This window comes from Asterias amurensis, chromosome 12 (assembly GCF_032118995.1).
Source record: "Asterias amurensis chromosome 12, ASM3211899v1".
Lineage (NCBI taxonomy): Eukaryota > Metazoa > Echinodermata > Asteroidea > Forcipulatida > Asteriidae > Asterias > Asterias amurensis.
In genome coordinates this window covers 18,937,281-18,954,443 of record NC_092659.1, presented here as the reverse complement: position 1 = coordinate 18,954,443, position 17,163 = coordinate 18,937,281, and the positions used below count along the sequence as shown (strand labels likewise).

Below are 17,163 nucleotides of genomic sequence, written 5' to 3'. Positions count from 1 at the left end.
TAAATTAGGCTAGACCAGACGTCCCCGTACCGTCAGACTGTATCAGACTTCACACGCAAAACTGCTTTGTTCAAAATTGTTACAACTTTGATAGTTCAAACAGAGATGGTTGAATATTACAGGGGTAGAAAGTGACATTTCTATAAGGACCAAATCGGTATCATAAAAAGGAAGTAAAAAAAGAAGAAAAGAAAAGAATGGTTCTCGGTCACATTCATTGAAGAATAAATGATGCAAATTGTATTGGGTCAGCAGTGCTCAAACACGTGCAGGCTCTATTGTTCGAAATGGTCAACGGCTGCTGAGAGCGCCCCCATCGGTACGCTGTCATAGAAAGAGGCACGTGGTTGTAGACAGAGGGAGGGGGGGGGGGGGGGTAAGCCATACCATACAAAGGCAAAGACGAACTCCATCATGAAATATCTAAACACACATAATTATTGTATCTGAGACGCATGACTTCCAAAAAAGAAAAAACTCATGGAACTCAAAACACTTGTAATTTCTACTTTTTTTAATTTATAATCATTTCCGAAACCGCAAACGGCTTAGCCTAAAACTCCATCTATAAGTTCGCATAATGGAAGGGCATTACTTCCAATTGACTAACAGAGCCATAAGCCAAAGCCAAATATGGATTCCAAAATCCCATACACTGGCTTTCGTCTACATCCGGGAATGTATCCGATACATAAACAACTGAATTATTTGAAAAGTACAACTACGAATGCTTAATATTATTGTAACCTTACTACTTACGGTTAAAGAGTATACATGTACATTACAAAAACTGTAGCACATTTTGACAACATTATTGACACTGAATACAAAACCAAATATTGTAGAACTGTTCTTAAACTACACAAGAAGACATTGATCAAATTTCAAGACAAATATTTACGCCACTAATTATTGAAGTGAAACCAGCACCAAACTACCCCCATCTATTTACTGATATATTGATAACAGTAAGGCTATTTGACAAAAACAAACTAAGAATTTACTTCGCTTCGCAATTTTTGTCTTTGTTTCTAATTTTGTCTTATAAACAAAGAGTGAATTTAACGCCATCTCAAACTTTTTTAAAGGCAATGTATACCTCCTGTATACAGCTCAGTTGTTTAAATCATTTGTAAATTTAGTAATGTATACAAGACAATATTAACCTGTGAAAATTTCATTTCTTTTTTAAATATCGCCGAAACTCTGGAGCGAATGTATCATCGCAGGAAAAATAACTCCTCTAAGAAGTCATAATCTGAGAAACGTACCGCTGTTTTAAAGCTGCTTACATTCAAATTTGTTTGATACAAATTGATAGCTTTGTACGTTACCACAGTACTTTGAAGTGAAAGTTTCTCACAATGCATCATACTAATCAAAACTGCTGTACTTTCTTACAACGTATGTTATTGCCATTACTTGTCAGAGTCAATATCAAACGTATACAGAACCTTTAAAGATCAGGCAGTTATGAAGGAGCCTGTAAAATGGGAAAGGTGGTCGATGTCTTCTTTGTTTTGGCGCCATTTTGTACGGGCTGCCCTGTGAGTTTATGAAAATATTAACAATTTATCAAAATGTCTAACATAGAGAAAGTTGTCATCACTTTGGACTTCAATAAGAAGGTATGTCCAGCATATATTTAAAAAATATCAGGATTTCAATAAATTAATTACATGTAAATGCTTTTTGTACCGATGGCTTCCTATAGTTTGCCATTGGCGTCAGCTACCGTTTGGTCAAAAACTACATCATTCTCATATTGTAAAAGGAATTTCTATTGTACCTTTTATGTGCTTTGCCCACCTGAAAAGGTATAATATCCCTTATATTAGGGGCCCCATACAACAAGATACATATTATATCTAATGCCTTCATACGGTGGTGGAGTAGTCCAATGACGTCATCATGACAAACCAAGCTCCTCCAGTACGCTTTTGTTTACTTCCGTCTCCTAGGAAACAAGTTTGAAAAGAAAGATGAAATGAGGCTGATTCAACAAGTTTAAGGAACAGACGAGAACTGATGACAATATGGTAACGAAAATAAATAGATGTAAATAAAATCATTTGGTAAAATATTAAATTTTTGTTTTTCAGGACATAGTTAGACATTTTCATTGAATCACTCTTTTGTGGTTGAAGCACTTAAAAAAAATATATATAAGAAAAAGTTTCTCAATGTAAACTTAGTTTGAGGATCTCCTCATGAAATATCTACTCTCTATGGGAAGACTGCTTTCATCGGGAGAAATGTTCCATCCCTTGAAGCCTCAAGACCGTGACGGTGGGGAGAGGGGATAGCTCATCAGAAATGAACCGAGATCGGGACAATTCATAAAAGTATCCTAACTGAAAGATAACATGGTTTAAAAGGTAAAGTCTCGTTTTCCTTGCGTCAAGTTTTTAATTCACTGAAGAAATGTTTCAAATCAAGTCTCAAGTCAGTTTGTTTAAAATGTAAGTCAGGTCTCAGTGAAGTACAGTACAGAAAGAAAAGACTAGTCTTCAAAATCTACTGGTAATAGTGTCAAAAGTTAACTCAAGTTCTGTGCTAGGAGCAGTTACTGTCAACAAGTCATCAACAGTAGGTGTCATCCACAATTTATTGAAGTCCAAGTTAAGACCCAAAATAATGGTTACTTTGGTGCCATTTCACCGACCCATCAATGCAGACGAGTCCAACTTAAAACACTGGCGTTTAAAACTGTAAAGCAATCACTACTCAACACACAGCCAAGGATGCGTTTGGGAAACTTTTACAAAACTTCACGAACAGATTTCAAATTATGCAAACTGTATTTTGCGATTGTATTCTGAAAATAAAAATAAACTGTATTCTGAATATGCAAACCGTATTCTGAATTGGATGACAGGAGAACAACCATATTATACCCATGCACTGGTGCTACCCGCCAGTTTATCATGCTACTTCTTATTGCCTACACCATGTACCTCTCTAAAAGATGACTACAAAGTTACATCCAAAATATTTTGAAGTTAAAATGAGTTTAAGCATTTATTTGATAAAATCTTTACATCGAGAACACAGAATGTGTTCAAAAATATATAGAACAATTCTTTATAATAGTGAACATACATGTGCAATATAAGATAGACGGCGTTGGAACTAATGGCTTTGGCTAGTGGCTTCGTGTTATCACTATAGCCAAAGCCATAACCTCTTGGCTCACACACCGCCTTACTCTGTTGTAATAATTGGCTAAACGTATATTGTTTTCTTATAGATTGACTGTATACAAAAATCCACCAGTATTTTAATTGATGATGTTCTTGCATTGTGATGTCAAGCCATAATAAAATAATTTAAAGTTTGCCCTACACCAATGCAGGCAACAAATACTGAGTACATGTAGAACAAATTTCAAAATTATTAATGAAGGGTAGAACTCATAAATCTTCAATAATCTCCAATAATTCAGCAAATGCAAATAGTTCAACTTTCCTTTATAAATTCATATACTATAATTGAATATAATCTTATATACAGCAAAACTTTCTTTAGGTCACTTAATATAACATTGGAATGTGAGCACTGTGGTTTACCTCTAAAACAGTTCACAAACTCTAGCTACTGATTGGTTGACCTAACGATAAGATAAATGGTAACACATCTGTTTCTGTTGATGTTTTGGTAAGATATATGTATCCATACACCCTAAAACACACACTTTTTGATGACCTGGTCCAATTTCGTAAAGTTGTTAAGCACAAAAAGAGTGGGGCACCAGTTCCAATAATGTAAATGTTATGGAATTTTCTCTGGTCACCACTTTCTGAAACCAAGAGTTGTATTGCGCTTAGCAAATTATTAAGCTTACAGGCTTTATTAAATTGGGCACTGTTCAGAAGATAATTTGCTCAATTTGGGAGTTTGTGAGAAAATGTTGTACCATGTCTTTGACATACATTGGAATGTAACGTTTTGTTACTGTTTTAATAAACAGTTGGATTTAAATGAAGCATTTCCTTTAAGACTTACTGTCCGCTTTAAGTTTTACTGCTACATAATTAAATACAGATAGGGCCTATTTAAGAGTTGTACAGTTGCATAAAAACGTTACCAAGGGTTAACTAGAACAATTACTTACAGTGAGCTGCATTTTGATAATAAAAATAGGGAGAGGATGGAATGTATATGAATTTGAGGATTAAACTTACAGTAGGAATTCACATGAATATTCTAGCTACAACACAAAATTATGAAAATTGCATTTCATCTGGTAATGAGGGACTTTTGGGTCGCTAGATGGCAGCTGACTTGCCAGGTAAAGCCATTGTTCTCGGTAATGTGCGCATGTTAAGAACTATGTAAACAATTGATATTTACCTGGTAATGTCTGCTGCCACCTAGCGTTACAAAGTCTACCATTGGTTATGAACTACCCAATACTCACCTCAATCACATGGTTTGGTATCTCATCATGCAAACAAGGGAATCTAAACTGAGTATTCAACATCCATTATGCCTGGGCGCAAGTTCATGACACTGCCTACTGCTTACATCAATGGGGGCAGGGGGGGGAGGAGGGAAAGGGGGAGGTGTGCCCCACCATTCCCCCACCCTAGTTACACCACTGGCGCTACAGTTCATATAATTAATTGTTTTTATAGGGCACCGTACTAAAGTGCAGTAGTCTGCTGTAAACAATGCCATGAAACCTGCTTCTAATTCCATGCAAAACAGCTTGAATTTGACATGCAGCACTAATTTATCCAAATGCTATCAATTTAAAAGGATTCAGTTTATAAAGTACGCTACTGCTTAATTTTAAGTGTAATTCATTGTGTATACCATCAAATCTTTACTTGCATACAGGAAAGCGGCAACAAATGCCACATCCTTAAAAATGTACGCCTTTTGAAAGAGTATCTCAAGTACTCACTACATTGCATCTTATTTGTGAATAACTTCCTCCAAAAACATGCAGTAAGAAAAAATACAGAATTTTCTTATTTTTACAACTATAATTCAAAAGTGATTATCCTAAACCATCACTTTCCATCACCTTTCAGCCATGATATAAAAACATTATCGGAGTCAGAATTTACCCAAACCAGGTTCTGTGAGGCATGACCCAGTTGTAGGGTCATTATGACACAGATTGGATCAAAATTTACAAAAAAATGGGTCTAAAATTGATGCAGAATCTGAGTTCAAATCCCATTCTTAAAAAACTGTTGGGTCAGCTTTGTACGGAAATTGGTCTAGCCCCATAGGTGAATTCTGACCCAGGAGTTATTTTTACAGTGTAGAATAGACTCTTAAATCTAAGCAGTAGATACTAAAGGGTAACACGTAGAGACGACATTTTGTCCATGTTATCAATCAGGATCAATACCAAGGTCAGGGCTAACAGTTACCCTTTAGGGTCTAACTCCTGCTACTTTGGTGTTGCAAAGCACTTTTTATTGGCACAGTACAGCTGGTAGTTAAGGCCAAGTTTGCACAACGACCTTTCGACGACTATCGGCTAATAGTGACTGGTACTCATGTTCAAAAACATATAAAAGGTACCAGGCAATATTGGTCTCTTGTCAACACTTGTGCAAACTTGTGGCCTTAGCTTTAAGAAATGTAAAGCGATACAAAAGCAATGAGCAGGAGCTAAGCGCCCGGGTCTCTACTTCTACATGTATGGCATATCACTCAAAGTTATACTTTAGACATTTTAATATGATAGCCTAAGAGAGGTTTGTGGTAACACCGTGTGAATGCCTCTTTTGAGTAGTGTTGGCTCAGAAAAGAACAAGTGGTTAACAACTCAATGTTTCGATCAGTATGCTCTGATTGTCTTCAGGAGATAAGAGCATAGGAGAATCCGATGGAAACGTGGAGTTATCAACCACCAGTTCTTTTTAGAACCATCACTATTAAAAAAAAACAGGATTCTCAAAAGGTGTTACTGCAAACCTCTCGTAGTTATACTTCCACCATGCAAAGTTTTAAATCCTACCTAAGTATGATCCTAAGCAAAGTGAACATCGGGAAGTTTGATTAGTACTAGATAAAAATGTGAGGAAAAACAGTAAAACAATTTCATTGGAGTCAGAAGTGAAGTAGTTATAAATACATGTAGCTTTAAGCACTGGACACTATTGGTAACTACTCAAAATGATTTTTTAGCATAAAAGCTTACTTGATAACGAGCAAGTTGGTCGTATAAAACATTGTGAGAAACAGCTCCCTCAAGTACATTGTTTTGAGAAAGAGATCATTTCTCATTCAAATTACAAAATACTTCAGCTGCCGCATTAATTTTTATTAAGCAGACGAAAGTACACAAATTTGTGGAACAAGAGTGTTTTTTTCTTTCATCATTCTCTTGCAACTTCGAAGACCAAAATTTTCACAGATTTGTTATTTGATGCATATGTTGGGATACACCAAGTGAGAATACTGGTCTTTGACAATTACCAAAGGTGTCCAGTGCCTTGAACAAAAATACCAAAACACCAGCTGACTTCCCCATGGCAAAATGGTAGAGCCAAGCACACATACAAGCTTTAAAGGAACCCAAGCTGTTCTAATGCGGCGACGGTAGCCTGTATTTCCTATGCAGGGGGTGAGAATGAAAGGATGGAGGGATAAGATGAGCAAAGGGTGAGGGATAAAAGCTGGATGGATCCTAATCATACTGCAGCCATTTTGTCTGGTTCCCTGTGTTTGTTGCCATTCCTTAAGTGCTTACTAACATTATACAAACAGGCACCAGACTAATTACTTTCAGCCTCGGTTTGGTTAAATGTATTTGAACGAGGGACTAAAACAAAATGGCTGCAATGTGATAAGGTTGATTTAATGTCAGTAGGGCTTCAGGGATGTCTTAAAATTACAGGGCTCGGCAAATTTTACAGAATCAAAGATAGCGGCCGGAAAAATGGTTCTACATGTATGACAAGATGAGTAAATGATTCTTAAATTAATAGACCCCTTGAACAATGCCAAACGCTAAGGGATGCTGAGGTTGTGCGACCATTTTCTCGCAAAAAGCCAGCTATCGGCCCATGATTTGCCTCCTTTGACCCCACAAGGGCGCTTTTTGGCCCCAGTGGGTGTGCTTTTTTGTGATGTCACATGCAAGGGGTCTATAAATTTCAAGAGTTTAAAATAAAAAGTAAATGTTTTGCTGTTCAACGGTTTCCTCCTCAACTAAAGTTTGTAAATTTATTGTGGAAACAACTTAATCTCCTTCAAACTTTTAAAGTTATCATAAGTTCTTAATGCGTGTCTCAGAGTTGTCCGATGACTGGAAGTACATCTAACATGCAGGAGTGCAGACGTGGAAAGGTTTGGAGGTGGCATGCAAGAACTTAAGAAAAGATGATGCAAGAATAAGGAAGATAAGACCAAGGGGGTGCTCTTGGGGAAGAAGAAATCACAACAACAACAACGACAACAACAAGACGGTGTCTCAGAGGAAACCAAGCTCCTCAAGAATACTTGAAGGCATCTCCATTTCCTACAAGACATTAAAAAGAAAACAGAGGATGGTGAAAGGTCAAAGGGTGAAAGGGGTGAGAGGGGTGAAAGGTCGTGGTGCTTCAGGCCTGGAATTTCATCTTTGAGGGGCAATTTGATTTTGTGCACAGCCAGTCATGGGTACACACTTTGTTGAAATCCATTTGTTGAACAACAGTTAGAAAACAACTGATGTAGTACTTATCTCATTATCAATCAACAATCATTGTGTCAATGATGAATAAAAAGTGCTTTGTCGAATACAAGATCTGCAAAGAGTTGCTAAATCTGTTGTTTATTTGGTGTCTTTGTAACAAAAAGTGTACCCATGATTGTTGCTGTGCACTCTTGCAAAGGGCAATTTCATTGGAAAATCTTGAAGTCAATGGTAAATTTGGAAGGTGGTAGCAAGCCAAAGACCTGGGGAAACAAAGGTTATCTGTGGGCTCTGTGGAATTCCAGCCCTGATTCTGTGAGTCAAGAAAAACATGCTTAAGAGTATATTTGATGATTTTGTATAAAAACAATTTAAATATTATTATTAATACATAGAATACAATACACTGTACGATATACATGTATGTATGACTCTTTGGTGAGATGTGCCTAACACAGCGCTGTTAGATTGTGTTGCTGCAATAAGGGACGGAATTTAATCGATCAGTCACTTCTCAGGAAGAATACCGGACTCCGCCAAAACTAAAATCAAATTTGTGTATGTGCGGCACTGATACAATACATTACAAAAATACATTTTTGTAAATAATAATCAGACATAATTTGGTGTTATTATTTTGTTTAAGATTATTTTAATCTGGAGGTGGGGGAGGGGTGGAGCCGGATGGATGTTGGAGAATGATGTTGAAGTATTACACTAAAAAGAAAATGAGAAATTTAAGGCTGGGCGCTGGATTAAGTACAGACCTGAATTGTCATTGAATAAGCCTGGATTATACTCCATGTGAGTGTGAAACAAAACTTGACATCGCAACAAACAATCCACTCAAATAAAAATGTTTTTTATTCTTCCAGAATATTTGCTGAAAAATATTGAATTGTGACGTCAACACTTGTTTTCCATTCCAAACACATGAGGTAAAAAGCAGGGCTTAAGGAAGCGGGGTTTTAGAGTGTTCAAGCCTAACTTCTCAAGCTATTTGAGGGTGACCATAACCCTTACTGTTAGCCGCGAAGTCTGTAAACAATTCCAGCAGGCCCCAGTCTCATGCATTCATAGTTTAAGCAAGAGGGATGTCTGGGTGTTTTTTGGACACCATGTTTTAAATTTTGACACTGTTTTAAAAGTCACTTTATATTGTCAGATTGTAAGTGAACAATTTGGACACCCACTTTTTAAATTTCCAGCCAATTTAGACAACCTTTTACCACACCCTGGATAAAACCTTGCATGCATTACTTGACATTTCACTCTTGACTGTGAACACAAAAGTACAAGTAGCAGCAGTGAGCATGGTATTTCATTTCTGAGAAGCTGATCGAAGTTGGGTCCACGCATTACCATACAAGTACAAAAGATTTGGGGTTGAACAGAGAAATATTTACTAGAGCAGGGTTTGAACCAAAAATTTAAACATGCCGGCACTCCACTAACTAAGCAACATGTGTGTCTAGACCTGTGCTGGCAGTCTTCCGAACAATGATATTGACAAAATAGGGAGACAACCACCAACATTCGGCTAGATAGAGCAGTTGGTACGTTAATTCTGTTGTCGATTGTTCAAATCCTGCTCTATCAAATTTCTCTCTGTTCAACACCAAAATTTGCCCAGTCAGTTTCCCTTTTGGTTTATTATATGATAAGTAGTAAAGATAAGAGACTATACAGCAATGATGGGGATCCGCAACAAGGTTTTGATGAGAGCAGCTTTGAATGGAATCTCTAATGAGATACTTCAGCAAACTGGAATGCTTTCATGGAATCAAATATGAAATGAATGCGAGGAGCTTGGGAGACGATAGCTAGGCCACTGCAGTGCTGTGCGACCCTTTGGATAGTTTATTTATTCTGAGCAAGTTGGTGAACCAAGGCAGTGACAACTGGTAACCGTACCTGCATCTCCTGATGTTGATGTGTATAATGATGTGATGGTTGAGTCCGAAGCAGCAACAATAAACATAAGAAGTTCTCAACAATAGATCTAAGGGCTCTAGTAAGGTTTGCGGTAACACCATGTAAAGATAATCTCTAGTTGAGATGGGGGGGGGGGGGGTCCTGAAAAGAACCGTAGGTACTCGTTTCTTCAAAAGACGATCAGAGCATACTGATGAAAACGTCGACCACCCCAACTCAATTAGAGATTATCGTTACATGGTGCTACCACAAACCTTACTAGATCGTAATTCCACCATGTAAAGTTTCAAATCCTACTTAAGGACCTTGTCACACGAGGCAACTTGGAGGCAACCAGCTACAGTGCATGATACATGACTATTTTAGCAACACAGGAGTCACTCTTTCAACAATGTCTTACAATCGCCAAGCAAATATGTGAACATTCAAATATGAATGGTTTTTCTTCTTGGAGATTGCCTGGAAAAGGTTGCCTGTAAATTGACTCGTGTGACATGGGCCTTTCACTTCAGCACAAAAGGGTACCAGTCATCGGCATGACGCTGCAGCAAGGTTGTAACTAAATTCTTGAGAAAAAAAGTTGCGAACACGCTCCGTCTTACAACCCTTATTTCTGTGTCCATCGACTTTGTGTGTACATCAAAGTTCTCCAGAAGACGGTCAGAGCACACTGCCCAAAAGATCGAGCAATACAAACCGGCCTTTCTCAGAACCACCACTACTCACAAAGAGATTTTACATGGTGTCACCACAAACCTTACTCACTCATCTGGGTTTACTTAGTGAGATGCAGGGCTTCTAAAACTCACATTTAACCTTGTTGCATCAACATGACAAGGTATAAGGGTAAAACAACAATTGTCTTGAAAAACTTGTCTTAATAATGTGTGAATTTAACAGACCCAAAAGACTAAGACTTGCACCCTATTGTACTGAGAATAAGATTTGTTTAAGTCGCTTAAATTACACATTTTACATCAATAACCCCGACAGTCAAACAAAAGCGTTCATTTTCTTTTCCTGACATCATCAAACTTTGCCACTGATTATAAATAATACTTCTGCATCAACACTTCCTTGCAGGAGTCTTCGCGTTTATGAACAAAACTCTAAAAAATCAAACTAACACAAGTTGTGAGAACGCGGCATCCACGTCCGGAAACACGTGAAGATAACAATAGTGTGTGTGACTACCTAATAAGATTAGAAATCCATGTGCCCATCATGCATTGTGTGGAGTGCGTAAAAATGACAATACAAGCCAAGCAATGCACATAATTCCATGCGCATCCTTGTTTTTTTTAACAGATCGCCTAACATCACAAGCCAGGACAGCCACATCAGGGCGAGGGCTATTCCTAAACTGATTTGGGCTATCAACCAAAGCAACTGCCACCAGGGGCAGATAAGCAACTACTATTGGGGTTGAATCAGGGGTTACCCCCTTCACAGTCCATAAGGATGTAGACACAGGTGTCATCCACTAGAAGCCTGGCTGGTAGAGCAGAATGCACTACGTTCCCAACTTGTACAAATTTGTATGCATTGCTTGGCGAGTATTTGCCCATAACCCATGATGGCCTAATGATAACAGACAAGATACCCAAGACATGATAGAATAAATCTACGATTTCTCTCGTCAACTTTCAGTGAAGAAAGAAACAATTTTCTGTTAAGTCAAGAAACATTCTCAGAAAGATTTTTTTGACTTAATTTACTTTTTTTATTTTGGACAGAATGAGTAAGACTTGAGTTGAATGTTTAATCAGTGACTTTGGAAAGAGTCGGGTTAGTTTGTTCTCGTCAATGTCGGAAGATTTGTCAATTGTCTTTGAGTGTTCTTACCTCTTGGAGTAGATCTTGGGCTTGGATTGCTTTCAAGACATTCTTCTTACTCGTCTCTTGTATCTCGCCTCCCAACATTAGCTCATCGAGCATGAAGTACGCTTTCTCAAAGTTGAAGATGATGTCTAATTCACACACCTATACAAAGGAAAGACAACGTTTTTATTAATGCGGTCATGTATATACCTTCAGTGAGACAAGTCAACGTAAAATGGCTGGGAAGGATTTATGCATGAATTGTTTCTCAGAATTCAAAGGGGATGGTAGCCTCTTCGACGCTCTTGTGAAATGACCGTAGCAGTTTTGCGCTGTTTGTTCAGCAAGTAGAAATTCATTTGAAAGTTTCACATGTGACTTTTATTGTATCTTTCTTTCAATTTTGTCCCCCAGTAAATCAAAATTGCGTTGTAAAAATCAATCTATGACCCAATCTCCAAGGCTAAATCCTTAACCAATGTTTGTAAAAAGATGAATGTTAGTACAGCTACAGGTAAGAGCATTTAATAAAGGGACAACAGGGAGCATAAATAATTAAGAAAGAAACATGTTTTGCCAACTTACACTCCCGAAATATTTATCCAGAAGCTCCACGTATCTGTGTATGATCTCTAACGTCAACAGTTCGTTATCACGATCTTCAATTGCACAGCAGAAATACAAACTTGCATACCTGACACGAGAAGGAAAAAAAACAACATCAGCAAAACATTTTTAACAAATTTAATAAATCCTGAAAACCTGACAAATCCTTTTGTATAAAACATTCTGTAAATGATGTGATTAGTTTGTTCAATCCATGAAAGTTTTGCATGTTTTTCTCGGTAAAAAATTAATAGTCCATTAAAAAGTAGCAACATTGCTGTGTTTTCAGTGACATGTGGCAATGTTCGATAATTGTTGACTTTGTTTAGTCTCCATTTAGAGCCCTGACATTTGTTTGAAGTACAAATCTTACTTTTCCCAATCATTTTCAAATACCTTTTATAAACAATCTTTAAATCTCTCCACTCCAGAAAATTACACATCTTTGGTTTCCTTGACAACACTGTCGTGATAAGTTCTCTGGTGATTTTCTTCTTTGTCTTTTCAGTGTGGGCATGATACCACTTCTGTAGACGTAGCTTCCCTTGACGGCTAAATAACAGCATGAACTGCAACTACAACCAAAACAGAACGATGTAATAAGTTTAGTCAATGTCATACGTTACAAATCTTAACACACTCTCTGCCGTGAGAAACTCAAAATGGTTGAAACTGCCCAATCAGAACTTTTGTTACCATAGTTGTTTCCTAAACATCTGGTCTGCGGCCGTCGGGATGATGGAGGGTTACAATTATAAAAACACAACTATGACTTTACCTGGCTAATTTTTCTTTTTAGATGAGGAGCCCTTCCTTTGCTCATGCTTCTAGCCTATTTGCACTTTAAGTATTTTAAAGGTGGGGGGGGGGGAGGAGAGTGCAGTACCATATTATTAATACAAACAAATCCCATGTTTTCACTTGTTTAGAATGTTAATTAATCATTAATGTCTTTGGTTGGATACATGAACCAATCTCTTGGAATGGCATGAACAATGGGGTGAATAAGAACTTTTCATTGTCATTGTTATCGAAACAAGCTAGTCAGACTCAGAGTTAATATTTTAAAATAAAAGTGAGAAGCCTAGTCTTTGACAAGTCCAATGTCTTTAAGAAACAAATTTGTATGAAAAAAAGGTAAAACCAAATGTCTTTCGGTCTTCACATTTTTTCTCCATGCCCCGCCCACTCTTTAAAATGTAGTAAACAAGAAGTCAAGTCAAGAACAAAAACATCAGAACATTCTCCCACTTGTTACAACAGCACAGCATAGGTACACAGAAATACACAAACAACATTTGGTTCAAACATTAAGACAATTTTCCTTGTTGTTCCTGTGAAAGTAAAATAAACTGGATGCAACATGCAACAATCTCACGACACGATATAGTGTGAAACAAAAGTGTCGGAAATACACACCTTTGCAATGCCAATCGTTGCAATACAATACAATTTAGATTTTTGTCTTACAAAACAGAACAAAATAAAACGTAAAAATGCTTATAAAACCAATACATTTAGTACTAAAATGCATTGAAGAGAATGTATAACTTACCATGTTGTTGGTTATCTGTTTCTGTTTTGTTCAATTGTGGTATATATTTCAGGAAATGGTGTTTTTCACATCGTTTTGATGACCAGGCGTTCACCAAAATTGCGACTTATGTGTAAAATTTACGTGGGCATGTCACAGCGCCCTCTGTTGGCCGTGTCATGCTGATCAAGATTGAGCCGCATCTTTCGGCTGGGGAGGAGGGGGCTGGCGAGAAAGGATATGGGGAGGGGAGCCCAAAACAGTGTAAATGCTGTTGAAAAGTAATCATTAAACGCGGCACACTCGGTCAAAACCAGCACATAACTGCCTTAATAGTTCAGAGATATTTTTTATTGTTTATTTTATTTATTTATTTGTTTTTAAGGGAAATTTAGATTTTGCTGTTGTAAAATGCCTACCAACCAAAATGACATGTGTAAGAAAAAGTTAATTGTCTGATCGACTTTTTGAACCTCGAAAATGTTTCTCGAACGTTAAGGATGATACTACACAACACAATTGGTTTATTGAAAAAGACATTGTGTAGCACCAAAGTATCAAAACAAGCTCCCTTTTTGACTTCTTGATGCTGAGTTATCTGAATCTTCAGAAACAAATGCATGATTTTGGACTTTGAGAATAAAATACGTATTAGTGTTAGTCCTACACAAATTATTTAACACATTTCGAGCTCTCACAGATAAACTCGACTTAGAAGAAGAAGGAACAAAAAAATAAAAATTGTGAGTGCCCCTTATATAGGTCCTTGTTCACACGAGGCAACTTTTACAGGCAGCTTGGAGGCAACCAACTGCGGTGCATGCTACAAGACCATTTGGTTGCACACGAGTATTTTCAAACAGTTGTCTTTTACAACCCACAAAAAAAAAACATTACATGAAAATTCAAAATGTGAATGGATTGTCTTCTTGATGGAGTGCCTGAAACGGGTTACCTGTAAATTGCCTCATGTGACATGTTAGGCCTAAGGCCACACATAGAAAGCAACGCCTCGTAGGCACTGCTCTTCCGGACCTAAAAAATAAACATTTCATTTGTTACATTTTGGAAGGTCGGGTCGTCTTATTCTCATACAAAAAGTCACTCGTATTATTTCTTTGTTTACCCCGTCAAATTTCACAGGTTGGGAATCAATACCCACTTTATAGTTTTGAGCAAAACTCAAACGTACATTAGAATTAAATTACCTTTTTTAAAAATAAATTCTTATCTACATTCTTATTTTTCTCTCCCCAGCTTCGATTGGCAGAATCTCTAGAGAGCAGAATATCGGTCAATATATCCATCTCACATTTCCAAGCACAGAAAGAAAAAAAGAGGCTCTGATCCTATAACACTTTCATTGATTTATTAAAAAATTGCAACAATAGTCTGCCCTTTCGAGAATAGATCGGGTTCCCGCCTCGTCTGATCGCCTTCCCCCTTCACCAATGAATAACAACCACATTGCTAATAATAAAACCAAGGGAATGCTCGGGTTTTCTAATACAGCTCTTAAAATAGGCCTAATATAGGAGCAGTGTTCCGCTGTATCGCCTTACAGACACGCCATTTCTATAGGTCTTTTATCTCCGATGTAACAAAATTCACTGGTTTAGGGAGGACATAGAGCCAGGCTGCACCACAGCCCGAGTTCTTATAATAATACGGGCACGTGCGACTCCAAGACGCGAACGCAGTACTCCCATCCCGAGAACAATTAAGGGAAACGAGATGAAAATAACACCAATGTCATTGACAAGACCTTGGGAGTTTTTTGTTATTATTTTATATCGAGAGAGATGTTGTTGGCTCGGTGTTAGTACAAAAAAAAGAGCGAGGTTTTTTGGATGTATTTTGGCAATCGACCGCCTGCGAAATGAGGCGTGCTGAGCGAGCGTGCTATGACGGGCAATTAGCGTGTTTTTCCCCGGGAGAGTTGCTGGGGCTGATGTCGGTATTGCAACGGAATACCAAAAAATGGTATACATATTGGTTGCACGTTTTCGGTTAATTTTATACAATTTTCTACATAACTGAAGCTGAACGGTTGATTTTTTGGCAAAGTGGTGGTTTCAAAAACATCAGTTAGATAGAATGAAAATAAAAACACGCAAGGGTATAAATTGGATGTATGTTATCATAAGGCTGCTGTAGGCCTATACGTTACAAACTGGGCGAGTCAAGTTAGGTGGTTTATGGAAAGAATGCAAAGAACAAGGCTGTACAATCTAAACGTACACGTACACAGCCACACTCACACTATACACACTTTTTTTTTTACAAAGACACCAAAATGAACATCAAACAAATATTTAACATGTCTAAAACTCTTTGCAGATCTTGTATTCGACAAACTCGAGCTTTTTTTTGTATTCATCATTAACACAGCGATTTTTAATTCATAAAATTATAAATGACATTGACATAAACTACTATATCAGTGGTTTTCAAACTGTGTTCATAAAATGGCCACGAAAACAAATGTGTAAAGATGGTGGTTATGAACACATGAGATTTAGAAACCTCTTGAAGCTTATGTGTGTTGACGCATCTAACAAACCAAGCTAAATATCTACGAAGAAATACTGATGAAAAATTTCCTTTAATTTCACAAATTTAATATATACAGATATTATTTTATCAAGCGTTGTCAAAATGCTTTCCCTTTTAGGGGGTTATTTTCCTCTTGAATGAAAATACATCACTTCCCCTCACCGAAAAGATAGAATTCCTGGCAATTAATTATGTTTACTTATGGCGTAATGAGAGAAACTCTTCTACCGTGAAAAATCGATATACTTGGGTTGTTTCTCTGATTGCTGGCCAGGAACGACTGAGAAATAGTTCGTTAGTGACCCGGACGATTGGTGGCGCTGTTGGCCAACCATGTTAAGTTTAAAATAAGTTCAGCCTCAACTTCAATATCGCAATTGGGCTGCATGGTAAAATCTTTGGGGCTGTTTACGTTGAAGTAAATGTGTTTGAACCAAGAGGCAAAAGTAGTTCTTTTTGGGGCATTTTTCTGTTTTTTTTTCCCCAGAAAAATGTTGACTGTTACATTGGGATTTTTTAATGTGACGTCATATTTTGCATAAAATTGGCGAACTCAAGTAAGCATGAATCTTAGCGCTTTGAGAAAACCGACGTCTGGGATTTTGTTGACAAAAATAACCCTCTAATTTTTTATTCAGGAATGTTCGTTATGCATCATACAGAAGGTTGAACAAAGAAATAAGTATATAAATGTAATTTTTTTAAACTACATTAGCCTTATAAAAAGGTACACCAATAGTTGTCTGTTGCGTTGCAAGAGCTGAAGTAACTGTTTACACATGTTTTTGTAAATTCTAAGTCATTTCACAAGCTATATAGCCAACACTTCCTAAAACTTCAACCAATTAACACAATAATTTTCATTTCATAATGTAATTTTTGAGTGATGCAAAATGCGGTATTCCGTTAGTGTTTGTGAAGTTACAATGGATGATTATTTTGTCGTCAACCAACGATGAATAAACTACCAGCATTGACTGATGTCCACCGTTCGTCACGTGGACATGGAGTACGATGGGGGATTTACTTCCAAATAAACCATTTTCCTTTACTGAATGTTGTCCGTGAG

At 37.3% G+C, this 17,163-nt stretch overlaps 1 protein-coding gene across 3 annotated transcripts; it reads right to left on the bottom strand.

The window, feature by feature from the left end:
- Nucleotides 1–496: 496 nt before the first annotated feature.
- LOC139944909 (AP-1 complex subunit sigma-2) lies at nucleotides 497–13,685 on the bottom strand. 3 transcript variants are annotated; one of them, XM_071942079.1, is made up of 5 exons: nucleotides 13,560–13,685; nucleotides 12,401–12,579; nucleotides 11,984–12,092; nucleotides 11,423–11,560; nucleotides 497–1,957 (listed from the first exon to the last, which is right to left on the bottom strand). In XM_071942079.1, the coding sequence occupies exons 1-5, from the start codon at nucleotides 13,560–13,562 to the stop codon at nucleotides 1,910–1,912; spliced, it is 477 nt and encodes a 158-aa protein (XP_071798180.1). In that variant the 5' UTR covers nucleotides 13,563–13,685; the 3' UTR covers nucleotides 497–1,909. The 3 variants fall into 3 exon arrangements, with proteins under 3 accessions (XP_071798180.1, XP_071798182.1, XP_071798181.1); XM_071942081.1 differs by lacking the exon at nucleotides 497–1,957 and adding an exon at nucleotides 1,994–6,578; XM_071942080.1 differs by lacking the exon at nucleotides 497–1,957 and adding an exon at nucleotides 6,585–7,486.
- Between the last annotated feature and the right edge of the window lie 3,478 nt (nucleotides 13,686–17,163).